The sequence below is a fragment of the Parasteatoda tepidariorum genome, chromosome 4 (genome assembly GCF_043381705.1).
Source record: "Parasteatoda tepidariorum isolate YZ-2023 chromosome 4, CAS_Ptep_4.0, whole genome shotgun sequence".
Lineage (NCBI taxonomy): Eukaryota > Metazoa > Arthropoda > Arachnida > Araneae > Theridiidae > Parasteatoda > Parasteatoda tepidariorum.
In genome coordinates, this window is record NC_092207.1 from 76,134,274 (window position 1) to 76,158,187 (window position 23,914).

Consider the following 23,914-nt stretch of genomic DNA (forward strand, 5'->3'; position numbering starts at 1 on the left):
CTTTGGTTTTAAATAAAGTATTTTATTTTATGATTTGTCACAAAAATTTTAGGTGTAGATTGGCGGCACTTAAAAACCACCAAATCTGTAGCTGTGGTGGCGTTACCGAATTTTTATTCCATGCTTTTCTGAATCATATTACTTCAAACATTGGAATATACAAGAAGTATACATAAACACATAATGTTATACCATTTAATTTTTCAAAAAAGTATTTTGACAATTTTCATCAAAAAATTATAACTAAAAAACGTAAAATAAAGAATTCTTAGGATAAAAAAACGATTTTAAAAATTCCCCATATTGAAATAAAAACTTTCATATTGTTTCTTTTTTTTTAATTCTTATAGTTCCTAATCAGACGTAAAAAACCATTCTGTAGAGAACTATCATCAAATAAAATAAAAAAATTATTTACAAGCAAATTTTTTATTATAAAAATCATAACACTCACCTGTTTTATAAATCAGCAGAATTCCAAAATGAAATGTTTTTCGTTTGAAAATTTTATTTTCAAATAATATACAGATAGATTATCCCTTCATTACTTCTAGATAAAATACCATACAGCGAATTATATAGATACAGAAATATATACTTTACTATAAAGAAGAATATTCTATAACTATTACAGTTTTCTGTACGTTCTGAATTCACAATTATTCAATGGAATGATGAAAGCAATGTTGACTTCCCTTTAATTTATAATGAATTTAAGACAGAAAAAATTTATTTTACCTTAATACATACATCTGTAACAGTACAGAAATTATCGGTTGCAAGTTTGTTGATAATAGAAAGGTAAAAAGTATTTAGAAATTTCTTCAAATGTTGGGCGCGTTCTATTTCTGAAAGATTTACCAATGTTTTGGAGAGTTTTTTCAAGTTCCTCTACCACTTCCTCAGGGAAATTTTGCTTATTTGCTGGTAAGAAAATGGCGTCAGATTTGTCAATGAATATGATAGAACAAAATGCCTACAAATTTTGACTTTGAAAAAAAATTGACTATAAAATTAGGGAAGAACCGTTTTTTCTGCTCATCAATATTTCCTCACAAGCATTCCCGTCGTCTACAACGCTGTACTTTTCTTTGTCCTTAACTACTCGTGGACAGAAAATGTTTCCCCCGGCACGGCCTATCTTCAATGTGTAATAACTCTCGGGGAAAAACCGAACTCCCATGCTGATGTAGCAATACTTAGTATTCCACAAAATGCAACAAATAGCAATCCAATACCGTCTTCACCCTTAATCTTTTAGTTGTGCAAAAGTTTTTGTACAACATTTAATGTTAACTTCGTTTTTACAAAAATGCTATCAGAAATTATATTTTTGTAAAATGAAAGAAATTAAAATGAATACAAATGCTCTCCTTTTAGAAGAATTTCAGCTTTTGTTTAACCTACTGGCGATATGGAACAAACAAAAGGGCAAAATTGATAGAAAATTTCCCCCTATAAACTATTTCCCGCTATAAAACATAAAATCATAATGGTCTGATACCGTTTTCCATTGTTGTCGGCGCATTTTTATTGGCCGGAAAATCACGTGGTAGGACCCAGTTTTCCCCCCACATTCCCACGTTGTCATCAGCAAAAAATTAACAAAAGTCGTAAAGGTATTGTTTTCCTTTAAATATTTTTGTATCCCTAATTTAAAGTTATTTTTCAGCAGTGGCGTAGCGAGGGGTGGGCAAGGGGGGGCATCATGCCCCCGGCACGGGCGCTACTCACAAAGGGGCGCCAAATGGTCCGCAAAACAAAAAATTGCTGAATAATTTTTTTTTATTATAATTGATTTCTGGAAAATATATTTTAACTTAGTGCCAGTGTAATATAATAAATGTCAATTCATAAATATTATTCATAATAATTAATATTTAATTCATATTAAATATTATATTAAATTCATATTCATATTAAATATATTTCAATATTTAATTCACGTCCTTGTCATCGAGCTCTGCTTAGAATAAAAATGAAATGTTATTAAATATTAAATGTTATATATAAGTTTAATGTCAGCATAAATTATATTGTATATTTCACTATGTTACTACCTTTCAAGTTCAAGGCATTCTTGGTAAGTAATAAATCAAATAAGATTACTTACTACATCTACTCGACGATTCTATTATTAAGTGAATAGAGTATGAAAAAATTTGTTAACAGAAAAATTTGTTGTTCTCATATTTGTCACCACAGATTCAAAATGAATTCATTCATCTTCTGGCATCTACAGTTCGAAATCAACTAATAAACGATATCAAAAGAAATAAATATTATGGACTTTTGTTTGATTCAACTCCTGATATCTCTCATCGAGAACAAATGTCCCAAGTCGCTAGGTATGTAGATGCTGATTTTATCAATAAAAAAGTTTCCATCAAAGAATCTTTTTTGAGTTTTATTGAAATACATGCTAAAGATGCAGCCTCGATCGAAAATACAATTTTAGAGAAATTAAATTACGATGAAATTTCATTAACAAACTGCAGATCACAATGTTACGATAATGCTGCCGTGATGGCAGGTCACACATCTGAAACGCGATGGAGCGCCAGAATACAAGCGGTTATCGTTATCATCTATGGGCTAGAGAATATAAAAGAACTAATAGAAAAATTAGCAGAGCACACTACCACTACAAGTGACAACAGAAGTGAAGCTACAATTCTGTTGCAAAATATACTAACCTTTAGTTTTATAACTTTAGTTAATATCTGGTACGAAATCTTAAGAACGATTGATCGTGTGCAGCTCAGATTACAAGATCCTAGAATGAATTTTAGAGAAGTGTTCCATGATCTTGAATCATTAGCGACTGAACTAGCCGAAATTTGAGACAAGCTCTGTAAAGAGGCAATAGAAAAAGCAGAGTCTCTTTGTGAAAAATGGGATATGGATACAACAATACGTGCCTGGAGAATTGGCTATGGTGGTCTTTCCGCAGAAAGTGAAATTTCTCGCGTTATGAAAAGCACTCTTGATCGTCTCCAACAAGAAATGTGTACACGATTAAGTGACCTTAATTTCAAATTTGGATTTCTACTAGACGTTGAAAATTTATTAAACAAGGATAATGTTGATAACGACCTTGAAAAAAAATTGTAAAAATCTGGGTGAATTTTATAATACAGATTTCAATGTAATAGAACTTTTTATCAAAATATGTGACAGCAAAATGTTACTCCGCAGTAGAAAAGAAATTAAACCTAAAACTCCATTAGAATTTCTTACTTTTATAATCAATCTCGAATGGAGAAGATGTTTTTCCAAATCTGAGAGCGGCATTTCAAATACTCCTGACTATCTCAGTATCAATTGCTAGCTGCGAACGTTCATTCAGCAAATTAAAATTAATTTTGACAGATCGCCTAAGTGACCTAGCATTTTTAAGTGTGGAAAGAGAAAAATTTTAAATGATCAATTTTGATGATATTATTGATACATTTGCTTCATCAAAAGCACGGAAAATTTAGACATAGTAATTAGTTTTATTAATGTATTATAATCATATGATTATTAAATATATGTATCTCCTTAGAGATAATAAATATTTACTTTTTTATTGTTTTAAAACTGCGTGTTTTTAAAATATTTCTTTATAAATATGTAAAATAAATAATAGGTATCTTTTGAACTAATTCTAGATGATCATATACATTTCAAAATCTAGTCTTGTTCTCTCAACTACATTTTTTGTCTCAAATTTAAAACCTAGCTAGAGTCTATGACTTTATTTATTTTACTTTATTTATTTATTAATTTGCGAGTATATTTTACATATAAGATTATGTGGTTTTCGAATGGGGGGGGGGCGCTAAAAGGATATTGTGCCCCGGGCGCGAGTTAAGCTCGCTACGCCACTGTTTTCAAGTACTGCTATTATTAGCGAAAATTTTAAATTATGGTTGAGAACTCATCAAATTTGTTTGAACAATATAATGCATTAATATAAATGTTATTTAAAAAAATCAATTCTGTTCACCAAGAGATCTAAATATTTATAATACTAATAGATAATAATATTTGGACGTGGGAATTTGAGGCGCAAGAGCGTAAGTAAACAGAATTCCTTTTAGTACATAGATGTTAAGTGAATATTTTTAACTTTAGTAGAAAAACTGTTTTCTGCCAAGAAAAAACAATTATTGCGAAGCAATCATTGGGGTTGGTGAGCGGTAGCGAACCCCTAGTAATAACATAAAAAAACCGGTTTCATATATATTGAGAAAACTTCACATTAAAATACGACTTTTTACGTGCAGAACAGTCATTGGGTTAAATTAATGGGAATTTTAGCTTGCGTTTTTCATAGGAATCACAGTTTTACCGATTTTATGCAGACAAATTATGCAAATATAAAATAATTTTTTTTTACATTCTCTTAAATGTTAACTTATTACTTAATTTCCTATAAATATTCACTAAAAAGTGTTGTTGGTAATATATTTTTGTGACATATAACAATTGAAAATGAATGCAAGAAGAAAAAAAACATTTTAGTACAAACACTTTTATTGCAAGAGCTTGTACAAAGAAGGCCGATTGATGTACAAAACCAATGCATACATTAGGCATCCACTCTCTCTCATTTACACGATGAACACACATACACATCATGATAATCAATGGTTGTACAATACATTGGCCATATACGGAGGTACAGTGTCTGGCTACAGGAACTTCAATATATTTTCTTTTTTTAGTGCTTTACAATATTACACCAGGAGCAATTCATAACCAATGGAGGATTTAAAAACATATTAGATTTTTTTTTCTTAATCAAAAACAACAAGTGAGAATTAAACTTTTAAAAACAAAACCAAAAATCTAACTACAAAATAATCACATTTGATACAAAAGAATGTAACAAAAAAAAAAGTTTTTTTTTTCTTTCTTCTTTACAACATGACTCGCAGGTCACACCAGAGAACAAATAAATAAAAAAACAACCATCCATTGTTGACAAATTTGACTTCCTGGAAACAAAAAATTTAAATGCTAGGTGTGGTCACCTGCCCTGCATGCCATCTGTGTTTAAATTTCTGCTTCTGTTGGCAACTAGGATCAGATTTTGGGAGAACCATAGGAGAGTGCTTTTGAAGATCTTTTCTAACAGCAAAGTGTATTTTACACTATTTATAGATTACATGTATGAAATATGTCAAGAAATAATGAACCAAAACAAAAAAAAAGGAAGAAAAAAACTTAGTAATAAAATAATATCTAGAGTAATGAGCGGAACCGTAGAACTATAGTGAAATATTAGCATTTTATAAACATTGTGACAACGATATTTTAAAACTTATTCCCACGATTTATCGTAAATACTATCGACCTTTTAACAATAAATACGCTAATATCGCGATTATCATAATTATGGAATATCTCGAGTATTGTGAATAACGATAATTATCGAACACATCTTGAATATTAATTAAATTTCGGTAACAAGAATATTGACCAATGCAAAACATATATAAATTGTTAGTCTCTGGAATAATATGGTATTTCGATTTCCCCCAAACCAAATTTAGTTCGTAATATTGGCAATATTATAACTAACAAAAAAATGTAAGATAATTCTTCACTAAAACTATTTGTTTACCACCCAATTTTTTAAAAAAAAAATTACTGGAGGAAATTTTCACATTTAAAAGGTTTTTAACAAAATCACAATTATTGTTTCTCCTTTTGCCTCCATTCCTAACAAAAATTGAAATAAATAAGCTTAAAATTACTAACATATCATATTTAGCATATGTTATAATTAATTTAAAAGCATTTTGTAAATAAACAATATACTATAAATTTGGTTTTGAGTTACGACCAGGCGGGTCCCAACAGTTTCGTGTCTACAACCACCAGATTTTTAATCAGGCCCTGGAACCATCCCATCAGAAATAGTAGGTTAACACTAAGTATGATTTAATCACTTTCAAAGTTTTTACTGACAACAAAGTTGTATTAGAGCCTAATCTAAATTGTAAAGTATCAACGCAATTATACCCGGTATAATGCCAGAAGATAAAGTGCTCTTTTCAAAATAAAATTTTTATGCAATTAAAAATAAAAACAAATAAACAATAGGACAAAATAAAGATAAGAATTTCGATCACTGTGTTCAAAAAGTTTAATAAAATGATAAAGCTTTTAAAAAAAATAGAATTTTTTTTTTAAATTTATATAATGTCTTTTTTTCATGGATTATTATTAAGATCTGGAGAAAAAAGACTATGACAAAATAAGGAAAATATTGAGAGCAAGAGATCTACACAATTATCAGAATAAAACTTTCTAAATAATCAAATTTTAAAATCTACAATACAGGGCAGTTAACTGCTACGCTTTTTGCAAAATGTTTTATAGAACGGTAAACAATTAAAAACAAAAGCTTTCAGAATTTTGAAAGCAATTTATAAGTCTCAGTATGAGGGAGCTGGAACAAAGCAGTGTTTCACATGAACTTCAGAATCATTTTCATGAGGTGGTGCGAAAAGTAACTTTAAATCAAATTTAAATTAACTGGAAAAAATTTTCATAAGCTCCCACTAGAAGAAATTTTTCAAAAAAAGAAAGAGTAGAAAGTGGCAATATTTCATTGTATAAAAATAAGGATACAGTTCAGTTTCTTGTCATATTCCAAAACATGAAGAAAAGAAATAAAGAAGTGCAATTCAAAAATAAATTAGAAAAATGAAAGAAATCTATTTAGGAACTTGATGCTACTGTCTATCTATGGAAGTAACTCCACTTTTGCTCCATATATATTTAAGGTTATATTTTTCATTACAAATGGTTTTATCTTCACAAAAATAGTTAACGATGATTAGCGAAAATAGAAGTTAGAATTACCTCGCTTTGTACTAACTTTAAGGAAATAAATTAAGACATACGGATTGACAGATCACAGAATTTTGGACGAACTGGTTGTTTTTTTTCCCCTTCAAATACAATAGCACTCTAAAAAATCCCTAAATACTACAATGCTAAAACTGAAAACATATTTTCAAATTTTATCATCCCCTCAAGGTCCAACCTATTTACAAAATGATTTCAGCTTTAAACCTTGCTGAAAAACACATTTATGAAATATTCATTTGAGACATTAAATGATTAAAAGATGTTATTAATTATTTAAATATATTGATCTCATTTTATTTCACTAACAATAATTGTGCTGATAAATATTTGCAGTTAATGTAGATTAAGCTATCACAACAGTAAAACCATTTGAAAGATTGAGCATGGATGCATTTGATTCTACATTCTCTGATAATACTACTTCGACAATTAACTGCTTCAAAGTAAAAAGATTCATTACTTAATTGTTTTAAGTTTAAAATACTAAATGTGAGGTTTTCATGACAAGTAAAAATGTGCATTTGTTGGTATTATTTAGTAAAAATGCAAAATAAAATACCAATATAAGTAATAAGAAACAAAGTTAAGTTTTGATTAAGCTAATTCAAGAGACTTGGAAAAAACTTTTAGAGTGTTCTAAATTCATACAGTAATGAATATGTTGAAATTTATATTGGCTTTAACCCTTACTTGATCCAAAAGAAGTTTATTTTTCCGTATTTCCTGCTAAAGTATATTCTTCATAAATTGAGTTTTAAGTTTTGAAAGCAGTACGATTGTGTCCAACAATGCAGATAAATAGCAAACCAACTAGAATGTTAGAATAATTAAAAATTCAATGATTTAATTAATCAAAAAAAAAAAATTACAACAAATTTTGTTTGTTTTTAATAAAGTTTACCTAAATTAGGTCCCCCCTTTTTTTCCATCAGTATTTAAACTCGCTGATGGAAATTATAAACAACCTTCCAAATTAAAAAGAAAATTAATCAAAATAATTAAATTTTTAAGACTATTAATCACTGTAAACAATTACAAGTTATAACCAGCATATTAATTTTTGCATTCTTCTGTTTAACACTCCTTATAAATTGTTCGCATCAACTTAAATACATTTTTACATAAAATTCACTAAATTTAAACTTAAAATAACAAGTTATAATTTAGTAAAATAAATAATTTATAACTTAAAGTAGCATTAATTATAAACTTTGTGTTATGGCTTAAGTTTAATAGACTGTCTTTTATCATTAGGTTTTGAAATAAAATGTCTTTGCTGCTGTCCACTAAGTTCCATTTTAAGGTGTTTGTAGTTAACTGTTAACAAAGATTTTTAACTTAATTAGATAATTATCCTTCACACATCTGTAGTTAAAAATTATCGAAACAGGAAAAATTACATGGTAAGCAATGAGTAATTTATCACTGAGTCAATAAACTATCAGAAAAAAAAGCAATATTGTCAATATTTATCAGCACAATCAATTGAGGTCACAAGGTGAGGAGAAGGAATTTTAAGGGATTGAAGCAACTCTCTAGTGGAAATCTTAGATGGGGATTAATACAGATGGGAACAGAGTTTACAAACCACCACTCAAGTAAGATGGTGAAATGCTTATAAGGTCACACTTTTTTAGAAAAAGATTTGTTTATATAAGATTAGATCACGACATTAAGCCACAAGACATTTCACAATGCAACATTCTACTGACATAATATATAGGTATAGTAATACAATACACTCTGGATTATTTATATGCTACACATCTATGTTTTGTACTATACCTCCACAGTATTAGAAAAATCACACTAAAAGGGCACCATGAGTCACGTCAATATGTAAAATTTAAAATTAAAAAAATTAAAGGAAAGTGACATTTTAAAGATATTTTAACTATTTAGTAGCAAAATATCATTCAGGTGAATTACATGCATAAAAAGACAATGCTATATGCGAAAATTGATGAAAATTAATACCGTTTGGAATAAATTTATATTTTTAAACTGAAAAATTAAACTAAAATTTGCAAACTAAGCAGATGATTTACAGCCGCAGGCAAATTTAAAAAATATGAAAATTATTTGGAAAAAGGAAAACAATTAAGAAAAAAAAATATTTGTTTTCCAAACGCTACAATATTACCATAAACTAATAATATGATTATTAATTTTTAAATGATTTTGAGGGGGGAAAAATCAAATATAACTAAATATTGTTTTTAAATGTACGGCAATACTGCTAAGACACAAATTAGGATTTTAAGTTAATGCTCCGTTTACACTACATAAAAATGTACTTTAAAAGTCGTATAAAATGCAGTTACACTATTTGCAAAATTCTCCATAAAGGCAAACTTTATCAATATACATAAATGTTATTTTATTAGACTATAAAATATTCATTATGCAGTAGTAAAAATAGTATTAACCTAAAATCTTTTTCTTAATCAAGCAGTATTGCGGCTGAAATGAGATATTTTTACTGAACTCCATTCCTAAACTAAAATAATTTAACTCTAATTTTTAAAACAAAGTAAATTAGTAGAATTAGATTTAACAATTTATAACCAAACTTGCAAAAAATTAACAACTCAATATACGGTTTTGAAGTAAAATATTTTACATGTGAATAGGTGTTAAAAATTTCTTTATAATGTTTAAAAACATAAAACTAAAAGTTTACTATTCAATATTGAAGTCTAATAAGACTTAGATGTATAACTGCATACATTTAAAGGTAAAAGAAAAATGTTCTCTTAAACAAATTAATCAAGTAAATAAAATCTGATATTTGAAACAATAAATGCAAAACGTACCTCAAAAAGGAAAAAAAAATTATTATACACGTTTAAAAAAAGGTGAAGTAGTATTATTTCAACATACAGCCTTGTCAGATTAAATTTGTTTCATACAAATATTATTACAATACTGTAGCGGAGCATAGCAAAAAAATAGTTAGATTAGCTCCTGAGGAATTAAGACAAATTGTATCATCAACAGTATCATATGAGTACATTAGATTGGTGCAGACACACAGAGTAATCAACAGAGAATTTCTTAAAAAGGCAATACCTGCTTACCTTCTGCACCCGACAGTATAGCTACATTTGAAGCATAGCAGATATTTAAAAAGACTGTACACTCTGAGATGAGGATAAGTGTTAAAAAAAATGAAATGACAGTATAAAGAACATATTTTAGGCTCCTTTCAGAAAAACCAGGTACCAAAGTCTGTCGAAATCTCAATGATTGCTTATTTGATATAATAATATCGGATCATAATCCGATTGTCATAAATATTTGAACTTATGGTTTTTTTTAAAACTTTAAAAGTTCTACATAGTTTCACCTAAAAATAAAATTTTAGTACATTTCCCCCAGAGTACCAAAATTCATTTTAAAAATATAAATGTATTTGTACATACTAAATGCATCATTTTGGCATTATATGTAATGTATATGTAGATATAATAATATGGTATGTATGTGACAATAGAGTTCAAAAATAACTGTAAGGAAAAAGTTTGTAAAGTATAAAGAAAACTAAGAGACAAAGTTAAATGTACATTTAAAATATTTAATTGTTGAGCATATCTTTGAGGCTTTTAAGTATATCACCTCTAATACCTGAAACTTTGGATGAGGACATCTGAAAGGTTTTTCTACTAAAAAAAAAGTACATAGATTTCGTTGGACTTTCATAATGTATCATTTAATATTTTGTGAACAGGTACTGGGTATGAATTATCTTTCAAAATATAATTTTATATGTTAGTAATACTTTGCACTTAATGATAGTTAACCAAATTTAAAAATACCTAAAGTAGATAATATATTTGTATTAAAAATACATAGAAACAGTAATCAATAAAACAGTAGATGATTATTCAACACTCAAGTTGGCTAAACAATAATTTTTGCACGAATATATTTCTGGAGGATTTATTTAAAAATTCAAAAAGGTTTTTCCTATTCAGAATAAAATTATGTTTACAATATCTTTTAACACCACAAAATGCTAAAATATTGTATTTACTGATGATGTAATTTACATTTCAAATATAACAAAAATTACTGTTGTCTTCAAGATGGGAAATTTTTTGCCATGAGTTAAGCTAGTTTTTGCCAGTCATATGATAGAAACTAGACTCATAAATAACAGGTTAAACAACAAAAATAGAATATTTTTAAAAAAAAACATAATTGTTTACTAACTTCTAAAAAATGAAATATGTGTAAGTAAGATCGTTGTTAATTTCGGGATTTATGCAGTGATGATTTGACATTACTGAGAAATGAACTAATCATAAAAATGCAGCTATTTAAATGTACATAATATAAAAGCAACTGGTAAATAAAACATGCTCTACAATAGACAAAATTTCAAAATAAAACAAAAATATCCTTATTCTTTTTCTGTAGTGATGAGATGAGCTGGAAATTTTTTTTTGTAACGTTTTACTAGTAAAATAAATCCACAGGAAATATGAATGTCCAAAAAAATATACTTTATCAATTAAAAAAAAAACCTATTTTATCAGAAATTTTTTTTTAATATTTTATTGTAACTAGGTGTAATGTTTTAATTATAATTAATTGATATTATATTATGCATTATTAATGTGCATGATAACCTATAAATTAAATCTTTTATAAGTATTAAGTATCAATTTTATGTACATAATTCTAGTGAATTTTTTAAAATAGTTTTAGCCACTTTTCTGGCAAACAAGCATTTATTTGGGTAAAATGACCAAATCTTGCTTTTTTAAATACATATAATATCATTTATATTACTAATATTGTTTACAACTATAGCTATCTATTTGTAGCAATTTTGGCATTAATCAAGTGTTTGCACAGTTACAAAGCCAAGTGTTGAATAATCAAGAATACTGCATTCCAAAACTTGATTTTAACATAAATAAATTATTTTAACACATTATAAAAACACAAAATCAATACTGTAAACTAATTCGAATTCTGTAAAAATCATACAAAACGGGTAAAATAAAAACGCAACATTTTAGATATTACCGGGTTGCGAAAGAAATGCTTTGTACTTGTATATTTGAAACAATTGAGAAGTAATGGTGCTCATAAAACAATTTTTAAGTAAGAATCAGGATTCAATTTTAAAAAAATAAATATAATATTTGTATAATTCCATCCATCACCAATATTCAAGTTGATCATCTGAGAGGAGCATGAATCATCCAATTTTTAAGCAATTAAGATCATTTTTTTGAGGTACGAAATATGTCCTGAGTATTTTAATTTTACGACACTACCTTTTTTTAAAATACACATATTAAGGAAAAATGGCACGTTATAATTGAACGAAATACTAAGAAATGGTAGTACTATTTATTCTCGTTTGATCTTCTTGAGCATTGGCAATTTTCTGTAGGAATTATTATCTCTCTATATATATAAGAATTCATACAATATTTGTACAGATGGTGAAGAGGTAGAAAATTAAATTCGCGCTGGATGCTAAAGAGTAAAGAAAATTTCGAGATAGGAATCCACAGCATTGCGGAATTGTACAATTTAGGTATAGAATTAAAATCACGATTCACCTTTAATTATAAAATTAAAAAATACTACACACAGGGACATGGAAGAACACATTATATATACAATAGGTAGAGGTATCTTTCATTAGATGAATCATTTATTTCTAATCATTTGTTTTTAAATTAAAAAATACTGCATTTCTGTTTTAAAAAAACATTTCAACTGCTTGCAGAAAACATAAGACTAAAATAAAATGTAACTGATTACAATGAAAATCAACTATCATCCACTAGAAAGGGGTTAGAACTCACTGACTTAATTCTTTAATAAAATATGAAAAATATGGATGTAGGTAGAACATGCAAAAATGACATTTTAACAATAGCGATCTTTTCCATAATGGATTAATATGGAGAACATAATTTTTAAAAAAATATTACATGCTTGACAAGAAAAATACAAGCAGAACATGCAAAAATTACAAGTCTGACAGAAAAGAAAAATTATATATATATATATATATAATGAAAATATAAACAAAACTTACAAAAGTGACTTTTACGTCACATCAGCATAAATAAAATTTTTAATTTTTTGATTTAAATTACAAAACTGGAATATTTTTTCGAAACATAATTACACTGAAGTTTTATAAGAAGAAATTCATGAACTTATCTAGATATTTTAGCCAAAATCTAGAAATGAAATCTATTACATTAAATGTTACATAACTAAACAAATTGAAAGATAATGTAACACTGATGACACAAAATAAATACCAACATATAACGCACAGCTGAATGTGAAAATATTATGGAACTAAGAACCCTCAAGAAAAAAATTATAAATAGAATCAAAAGCCAATAAAATAAATGCATACAACAAAAAAATTTAGTTTTCCCATAGAAAAAAAAATTTAAATTATTTAAGAAAGCAGAGTTAATAATTATAGAACAAAACTTGCAAGCAGTAATTATTTTACAATTGTTCTCTATCTTTTGAAAGAGAAATTGAGCAACAATGATTGGAAGAACAAGATATTTAAAGTTATATCTTTCTATCATTACTTGAAATTAAATAGCCAAGAAAAGATACCTCTCTAACATCTTTAGATAAACCCCACATGCTCACAATTTAAAGAACACTATGATCAAAAGTGTACAGAACTCACATTAACGAAGTAGCTAAAAATTTATACAAACTACACTAAGAACAAAAACATTTATATACATATTTTGTACTATAAAGTATGCCTGCAAAACTTATTCAAGAAGAATTACTTCCATTCCTATTTTTTGCTTACATTCCTCACCAACTAAATACTACTAGACAAAGACAACTCTTAGCTTATCAATTGATAAAACATGAACAAAAATTAATTAGTTTGAATATCAGCAATTTAAAAAAAAATCTTGAGAAAAACAACTACTTTTGCTTGAATTTATAATGCAGTCAACTACAGATTACTAGAAGCAAAAGGTTAACATTTACCTTTTTTTTTAAAATAAAATAAATTAGTAGAATGATGACAAATAGTAAATCAAACTTAATATGTATATATATCCTAAAATCTGCATATGTATGATTAAAAATAAAATGAAAAACAATATTGCATATAAAATTGTGGAAATAGTTGATAAGTTAGATTTTACACAATACATTACTAAAATAATTTAAAATACATTTATAAAAGTATGGTAGGATTTAAAATGTTTTCAAACAATGTTTTAATTCAATGAAAATAGTACATCATATTTGCCAACTTAAAAAAGAAAAAAATATATTAGAAATTATCAAATATTATAAAGTTTATACTGACTGTGCAAGATCCAAAAACATTTTAAACACAGAAAATTTTAGTGATTTTTATGATCAATAAAACACCAAACTGTAATTTAGTCTACATTTAAATTCAATGTAATATATTTTCTCTTGTGATCAGGGTTGGCAGGTTTTTGACATGTGACAGTTTTTGACAGTTTAAACCATGGTTTAAACCGTCACGTCAANTTGATATCATTAAATAGATAATATTCATGATTAAAATTAAATGCTTTTATCAAATTTATTATATTGTCGAATTCATTATTTAAAATAGTAAAATATAATAATCCACCTTAGATAGAATAACATTCTTTCATTAATCCAAAAATGAAGAGATAAAAAAAAAAAACGAACTACTGATGTAAAAATTTTAAAATATTTAAAGGTAAAAAGGCTTCAAGCTAATTACTATAAATGAGACTTACTATAATATTTAGCAGTTATACTTATTCAATAAACCGATTTTTAAAAAATCTATTTTAAGTGATTTTTTAAAAAACATTTTCCAATTCTAAGACATTTTCAAAAATATACCAAATGAAGATTTTTAAATAGCCAGGAAGAAGCTGGCAAATCGAAGAGCTGGCAGCTATGATAATACATTTCACCAAGGCAGCATTAAAAGATATACATTGTTTTAAGACAATCCTTTCTTCCTCCCTAGTAATCAGAAGTTGACAACATCTAGGAATTTTTCTGGGTAAATAAGTAACTTTCCATTAATAAAGAGCAATGTGGTTATTATCAAAGATTAACATTATAAAAAATAAAATGCTGATATAATGAAATATGATTTTGCACACTAAAATATTTAAATAACTTGTGATTCCTCACACAAAATACAGGTACGAAGTTATAATGGCAAATTGTCATATTCATGATGAGGTAAATTACACAAAACATGTTTTGTTTCAAAATAATATGATTAAAAAGTACATTAACAATGTATACTAAAACATTTTACCAAACCTGAGTTTTAGTGTTATAATAAAATTGTGCTGTTTCGAATGCTGTAAACAGGATTGCAAACAGCATTTTTGTACACATAAAAAAAGAACTAATTCCAAATCTTATTTCAGGATCGGCATACATTCAGTCTCATTAAAACTCAAATGCCACTGGTTGTGGATCGTTTTTAACATTCAGATTCAAAAAGCTGGAGAAAAAAAACTAGTTTTTCATGATTATGAGAATGTTAAAAGCTCATTTCCATTAACACTTCACCTAGTATTTAAAAATATTTAACTTGATGACATTTTAAAATTACTATCTATTTAAATCTAAACCAATCATTGAAAATTAAAATTAGTTCAAAACTATAAAATTGCAAGCAAAATACATTAAACTAATCTAATTTTTTGATTTGAAAACAAAAACGCAAAAGTAAAAAATAAAATTATTAAAAAAAAAAACTCATGTGTTTCACACATGAAAAAAACTTTTTTTTTCATAGAAACAATTTCATATAAAATGTTTTCTTTTTCAAATGAGCTTTTAAAATACTCATTAAAAACTTTTACTTAAACATTCAGTATTACCCTCATTATTATTGCAATTCACCATGGCTCATTAAAATATTATATACAAATAGCCCTTAAAAACTTTATATAATGCACTGCATAATCCTTGAAAATTCTTTTCCTTCTTTCAAGGGACTATAAACTGATACACTGACTACTTTAGGGGAATCTATCACATTGACAAAATCTAAATGCGTTTCACATACAAACACTAACACATTACTAATAAGTTTGTTGGCCAGGCCATATACATTGAAGTCACGAAATTATCTTGCTTGGCAAGATTCGCGTCGAACAGTCTTTTAAACATTTCGTTCAATATCTAAATGTCAGCAACAAAAGAGTGTGGCAGAATAATATTTACACTATACAACATAAAGTCTACAACTAAAACTAAAGTGTTCATTGCAGGTACACAACTTTTCTACACTTGGACCAAATAAAAACCCATCAAAAATAAATGGGAACAAAAGGCTGATAACTAAATGACTTTCATAATAAATGGTAATACGAACACACGTTTTAAAAAAAAAAAGTATCAACAGAACTATAATTATTGCCCACAAGAATTTATCACCTAAAGAGAAAATCCAACAAATATTTTGATCATCGAAAAAGGTATAAATACCAGTATAAAAAAAAATAAAACGCTCAACGAACAGAAGAAAAACTGTAGATAGTTGCTCTATTGATTGTAAATAATATTACATAATACTTTTATCTTTAAAATAAAATTAAACATGTTCCATGTCAACTGATTCTACTTTAAACTTTATTTTTGTATTTTCTAGAGATGTAAATTAATGAACAATATAATAGTAAAACTGCGATGCAGAAAAAAAGTTACATCTTTACCTTAATGAACTAGCTCTATTTTGATTTAAAATTGTTATGTAATTAGAAAGTATGGCTTAGACATAAATTCATTTAAATATATTCAGTTAAAAAAAATATATTAATCACATAAGTAAAATATCTACTTAAAATTTTTTAGATTAAAAATTATAAAACTACTCAGATGTGGTTCAATCATAGCTCCACAGAAAAAGTAGAGCTACAATTCGGCTCTTTGGGTTCAAAATTAGAAACTGTAGTACCTAACGAAGAAATTATCGCCAGACTAACTTCTGTTTGTGCACACACCTAAATATATCTAGTTCAAGTTAAATTAATTACAAAAGTAAAATATCTCATTCTGCATTAATAATATATCATACAAATTTTTTCTTTTATGATTCAAACTTTTCAAAACAATTTTGACATACCATGTTTGGGAGTTAAAGAGCCTAACTAAACTTCAATAAACATTCTAAAAATAACTAGATGAGGTATATAATGAATTGTAAACTATCAAACGAAGACAAAACATTAAATGCAAGCAGATAAAAGTATTGGATATAATTGGTATAAGAACTTAAGTTAAAATAATTTAAGTTGTCTTTTAATAAATTTTTCACTTTATTTAGAAATGAAGTTGATACATTCGTTTAAAAGTTACTTTAATATTACAGCTAATAAAGGCACTTTTAAAAGTTTTTTTTCTTCTTTTTTCAGTCATGGAAAAAGGGAGATTTTTTTTTAAAAATATCTTTCTATTTACTTTCGATATACTTCTATACTCATTTATTCTATTAACGACTATTTAATACAAATATTTTATATAACTAAAACTTATCTTGAAATTTATTTAAAATTTTGCAACAGAAGTATGTTAGACCAGCAAATTACAATATCTAATAACTTTGATTTCATGTGATGAAAACAATGAATATTACAGAATATATATATATATAATGCAGTGTTTTCATCTCAGAAAAAAAATGGGTGAGAATTTCTCACCCTTTCTCAAAAACAGGGTGAGATTTCAAAAAGTTAAGTGAGATTTCAAAAATTAAAAAAAAAAACACGTAAAGAGACTTGAAAAAAAATAAAATTTCTTTAATTATGATGCATTTTTAACATCTTCTAATTTTTAAAGCATTGAATATTTTTGCTGCATCATCCTATGGAAAATGTTCTACATCTACTTTTTCATCAGCTATTCTCATTAGGTTGCTCAAATGCGTATTTGTTTCGTTTTGATCGCTTCTACCCACATTTGTTTCATTTTCATTTGTCCGTTTCGGAGTAGAAGATATTGGCTTTACAAGGTATTTGTCCATCTTACATTAACGAGCAAAAACTTTTAACGTCTTACATGAAGAAACCTTACCTACGGTAAACACGTGGTTGCAGAGAAATGCGTTCTGAAAGAGGTTCCATGGTTCTGAAGGATGGTGTTCTGTTGTTCTTAAAGGTTCTGAACAATACTGGTAAATAGGGAAGCTAGATAATGGGGCAGATGTTGAAAATAATAAAAGATCCAGGAAGAAAAGTGAAACGGATTTTATTCTAAATGGCGCAAATGAGAAATTTTTTTCAAAATGCGAGAAATTCGCGAATTTTGAAATTGGTTTATAGAATGCGCGAATTTCTCGCGGTAATCATTTTTTAATGCGAGAATATAAAAAAATATGCGAGATTCTCGCGTTCTCGCGCTGTAGTGAAAACACTGTAATGGCACTATAACTTAAAAAATCTTCTGATTTCTTTAGGTTGTAGAATTTCTATGCATAATTTCTTTAACTTTAGTACATAGAACTCTTACAATTTTTGATTATAAGAGTTCTACATATGACCAATTTTGCTTAAAAAACTAGCAGGAATTATACTTATGCTGCATTCATATGTTTTATTAATATGCATATAAAGAAGATGCTTGGGCTTATAGAAGTTTTATTCTGACATGCATTTTATCGACCAACTTATCCAGTAGGGCCTGTAAAAGTTTAAAATTACACCTGATTAATCAATGTCAATTAATTGTTAATACCATTTGTATGTATTGTATTTCAAGCATATTCCATTGTTGAAAACAAATTATATAACTGTGTATACATAAAGAATAAATATTGTGGCCGTTATTTGTATATAACTAGTTTAAAATTAATACAAATGGTTAAGCATGATTAAATTAAATCATTTGACATGGAATCAATTTTTGAAGGAAAAAAATAATGATAAATAAAATCATAATTGACTACAATTGATCATCTATATAAATGCATAGTGACAAATCCTCTTACGGCAGCCTCACAACTTTCTCTCAGTTAAACTAAAGTAGAAATAAAAATTTCTTTTGACAGTCATAAACAATTTGTATACATAAAAACTCAAAGAACCTGAGAAAATAAATCAACAAAACATATATATAAATCTAAAAACTTAAAAAATTTATATAAAGAATTTTTTTTTCTTTTTTTAAAGCTATCTACCACACTCTTAAGCTCACGTTCTAATCAGTGGTAGTTGACAACTATGAATGGTCCCAGATGCAAGACCGCTTGAAAAAGACAAATAATTTGCAGATAAAAATATATAAAACCTCCTTCCTAATTTTTGAATTTCTGAACACATTTCAAAAACTCACGATATTTAATTTCTTTGTAAGATAAAAACTAATTTATATTAAGCTTTACATTCAATAAATAGGCAAATTGGAACTATGTAGTATTTTTAGTTGAAAGAAAAATAAAGGCTTAATTGGCTTATTAGTATGCCGATCATCGTTCTCGTTTCCATTCTCTGCTATGTGTAATTTCTCATACTTGTTATCATACTTCCTGTTTGATGTTAGTAGGCTTTTCCTCTTCATGTATTTCAACAGAAAGAGCATCACCATTGCTGTATTCAGCATTAGAGTCACGAGAACTGTCGCTATCCATAGCCTCACTACTGAGATCTAAATGAGCATTTGGGTGAAAGGCAGGTTGGTGGGAACCGGCAAAATTGGACAAACCTCCCATATTACCGGATGTGGGTGATTGATGCCAACCCAAAGCAGCCATTGCACTCATTCCTAAGGATGGCTGACTCAATGGTGACATGCCAACTGAAACTGCTGCCATAGCTGCTGCTAGAAAGAATAGTAAGAATTTAGATCATCAAAAAAAAAAAAGGATTAAATACACAAAATTAATCAATAACATAAAACTTAACTAAAATAGATACGGCAGCAGAGAGCAAAAATTGCAAATAGAGATGAGAAACGCTAGTAAAAAATTTATTGAGCATTTACGAAGTAAATGAAGCAAATGAAACAAAATTAAGAATATTCAACTCAAATGTTAAATCAGTTATTTTACACAGATCGGTACCTGGAGCAACCTGAAAACAAATATAATTAAGTTACAGGATTTTATCAACCAGAAGAACCTGAAGAATTCTTAACATAAAATGGCTTCGCAATATGTATAACAATGAATTATTCAAAAATCAATAAGCAAAAACCGATAGAAATAGAAATTAGAGAATGCAAATGGCAATGGATAGGTGACACTATCAGAAAATGGGGAAAAAGTAAAAAATAGGCTGAATTGCAAGGTAAACAAAAGAGGGGTAGATGTAAAATGACATAGCGCAGAATAATTTTAAACATATAAAGATGAAAAACGAAACATAGAGAGAAAATAAAGTGATTTTATGTGAGATGTAGAGTCATGAAAAGGGACCAATACTCCCTAAGAAGTGAAGAGATATAAAAGAAGAGAAAGCCCAGATGGCTCGACCCAGAAATACCCTCGAAAATGTTAATAATCAGAAACTCGTCAATTTAGTTGTCTTAATTTTGATTATTCTTATGAAATTACTAGACAAATCTGATTTTTTTTTATTCCAGTCATCATACATTTTATTTTTAAAAAATGATGCAGTGCATAAAAAAATATAATCTAAAAAGTGAGATTTAAATTTCACCTTTTACATTTATTATATTTCTTATATAAAATAAATATTTGAAAAAATACAAAGTTCCTTTAATTACCTGAGGTTTAATAAAGGAAAGAAAGAAAAAAACAATGGCTCTGCAGAAAAGTACAGCTTGAAACCTACGAAAATCTTTATAAGCATAAACAGTAACTTACCAAAATGATAGTTCAAGCTGTTATAAAATTAATTTGTACTTAACAATTAAGTTTCATTAAAAATTGCACAACATATAGTAAAAATTTAATATTTAATTTAATATTCAAACAAATAAGATTTTTGTTACAGGTAAATGATGACAACAGATTAAGCTAGATGATTAATTCACAAAAATATATTAAAATAACTATCGGATGATTTCTTGAAAGAAGATTTGACCAAAAATACCTAAATTTAATCAAAAGGTGAGCATACTTATGCTTTTATCTAATAACTATAAAAATTCATTTCTTTTTAATATCGTCATGAAAGATAAATGTGAGTGTGGATATTAATAATAATTGCTGCTTAATAACTTTAATAATCGGATTAATCAAGCAGAGAGGGAATAGCAACTTTGTAGCATGTAAATTTGGTTGTTGGCACAAATTTGGGCAAGTAATTTTTATATTTTGAGCAGTATATTGCTTTTAAAATAAAATTTTTGAGCATAGAAACTTAAATTAACACAGCTAAAAAAAATTTATTACTAAATAAAAAGACTGTATTAGAAATGAAACAGAGAACTACTTGCAAATGTATAATAATAATTACAAAAATTTACTCAATGGATTTCCCGACAAATGAAAGAAAACCTTAAAAAAATGCCTTAATCTTTTTAGATAAAAAAATATTTTTAACAATTAGATAAAAAATACATTTTAAGAAATATGCCAATAACATTTGAAAAAATAAAATTACAGTGAATTAAATGTACAGTACAGAACCCGTTATCCGGAAATCAGAAAACCGGAAAACCAAAAAACCGGAACGAAATTCGATAAATTTTCCCGAAATTTAAAAAAAAAAAAATTTTTTTTCCTCATAAGATTTTAGGATTTTTCTTTCTTTTTTGAACGATGTTTACCTTAAAATCCTTTTGGAAATAATCATTAGTGTATTACTTTATCGTTTTTCCTTCTTTTTAAGATTATTCCCCCCAAAATTTTTTTCTTAGTTGGGTTTAACAATAAAAAAAACGGCTTTTTGAAGCGATTCAGAAAACCGGAAAAATCAGTTATCCGGAATAGCGATGGTCCCGATCGTTCCGGATAATCGGTTCCCTACTGTATTTGTGTAAATAAAATAAATGTATTTATGTATATGTAAATAAAATTACAGTGAATTAAATTTGATTTATAGTGAATTAAATGTAACATTTAGAAGGGAAAAAATACCATGCTGTTGCCTGAGTTGCTTCTTCGCTTCTTTTCTTCTGTTATTGAACCAATTATTCACTACAGGTAATGTAACTCTTTCCCTTTCCGCCAAAGGCCGGTCTGAAATACGAACTGAGATCCATTAAATTTTAGATGGTTTCGTTAACCCAACATACATAAAATTTTGACATTTCGTAATATATTATGAAATTTAAAAATAAATAGAAAAATATTAAATAAGAAAGAGCATTAACATTTTCCGCACTGAAAAATCAAAACGTATTTTAATTAACATTTAAATTTCAAAACACTTGATATAAAATATAAATGATACACAGTAAATAAAATAAAAATTAAATATTTGATCTTTAAACAGCCAGTTTAAGCTTTCAACAACTATTTAAACGTTAGACATCATTGCTGTGTCTTTAATGAAATGAGAGAAATGTGAACAAGGCAAGTAAAATGGGTGGTGTTTCTTAACCACTTAATACTGCAAGTTCTTGACTACTTATACTTCCAGGCTACCGGGTTTGGTGTGCTTTGAAGCCATTCACAGGGCACATCGCGAAATATTTCAACAAAAAATAAGCACCTTTTAAGTACTATTGAAGCACTTAAAAAATATTTTAAGCACTTTATACATTTAACAAAATGCAAAATAACGTTACATGATCATGATTTCGCATGATCATGATAAAATAACTAGTTTTTGACAAAGAACTCTTTTCTTGTTTATATTAGTCGCCAGTTAAAGATAGACAGATTTTTCGGTTCGATTTCAGAGGGCGGATAATGAAGTCTAAAATTGAGAATATCGATCAAAAAGAAACAGAGTTGCACACGAGAGTGCTACAATCTCACGGAACTCATCCCAGTAGACGCACGCGCAGGCTCACAAGTATTTCTGTGAAATTATTGGCGCTTTCATATACTATGGACCGACGGTAGGCCAAAATGGACTGTGGTTGAATGAATTGTGAAAACATTGAATAGTACACAGTGAAAAGCACGCTTTTGCATAATACGTGGCGAAAATCGACATGGTAAAGAAAACAAATCTCCTTTTCGAAAAGGGAAAATTAAGATCTTTTTAAAAACACCCAATGAAAAAAGCACCTTTAAGGGCTTATAAAAACGAAAATAAGCACCTTTAAGCACTTTTTAAAAACGCTACGCAATTTGCATTCAGCTCACAAAGTTTTGAGACTCTCTTGAGTAGTATTTCTTGTATACGTGTATTAGTTACCTGATTTATTATTTTCGTTTAAAAGAACAATCATTATTAGAATCGTCATTTGAAGATCTGTCATTTCAAGACGTAAGATAGTCAGATTACGGATTAAAGACAGTCATTTTAAAAAAAATAAAAATCGTTATAAAACACTTTTTAACTTGTTAACAATATACCAACTTTGAAATTTAAACCTGAATGATGATTTGCAAAATGAACTCAATCTCGCTGCTCGAACATGGTAACACTAACGTATGATGGTGCAAGGCTTACACGAAGAACAAACAAGTAAAAAGAGGCAAGATCAGAAATACCAAAAAAGCGAGTTCTTTCTAAATCTAGCAACCATGTCACCTTTTTTAACAGTACATCTCTAAATAACTAAAACAAATTGTCTTGTCAAACTCACCAGAATAACTAAATATCATTAATATCTTATGAAATAAAGCAGTTTTGATCTTGAAATTACATAATTTATGTCTTTATTAAAAACAAAATTATCTGTTTGAAAATATCACCTTGTGAAATAAGCTATGGTAAGCTGCTGTATAGTTTCCAATTGGATGTAGATAAAATAAAGATAAAATGCATTTAGCATCACTTGGCTATTACTCATGGCCAACTCATAATAGTCAAATTTTACCACTATCAAGTAATTTTAACAACTACATATCCTTTTCTGGAAGCCGTAAAACACTTATTTCCAAAGTGTCAGTATTAAAACTTCTTAGTATTGGAGCTGTTTTAATAATCACCATATATATATATCCTCTTGAGCCATCACG

General features: G+C 27.5%; 1 protein-coding gene across 4 annotated transcripts in view; it reads right to left on the bottom strand.

The window, feature by feature from the left end:
• Nucleotides 1-19,072: 19,072 nt before the first annotated feature.
• The window catches only part of LOC107442254 (homeobox-containing protein 1), a 24,565-nt gene continuing 19,723 nt past the window's right edge, over nt 19,073-23,914 (bottom strand). For 2 of the 4 annotated variants that reach the window (XM_016055778.4, XM_043054941.2), the window contains exons 5-6: nt 21,914-22,027; nt 19,073-19,689 (exon numbers count right to left, since the gene is read on the bottom strand). In XM_016055778.4, coding sequence (XP_015911264.1) covers nt 19,388-19,689; nt 21,914-22,027 — 416 coding nt within the window. In that variant the 3' untranslated portion in view covers nt 19,073-19,387. The remainder of the gene's footprint in view (nt 19,690-21,913; nt 22,028-23,914) is intronic. The other 2 variants (XM_016055779.4, XM_071180064.1) reach the window with 1 other exon arrangement.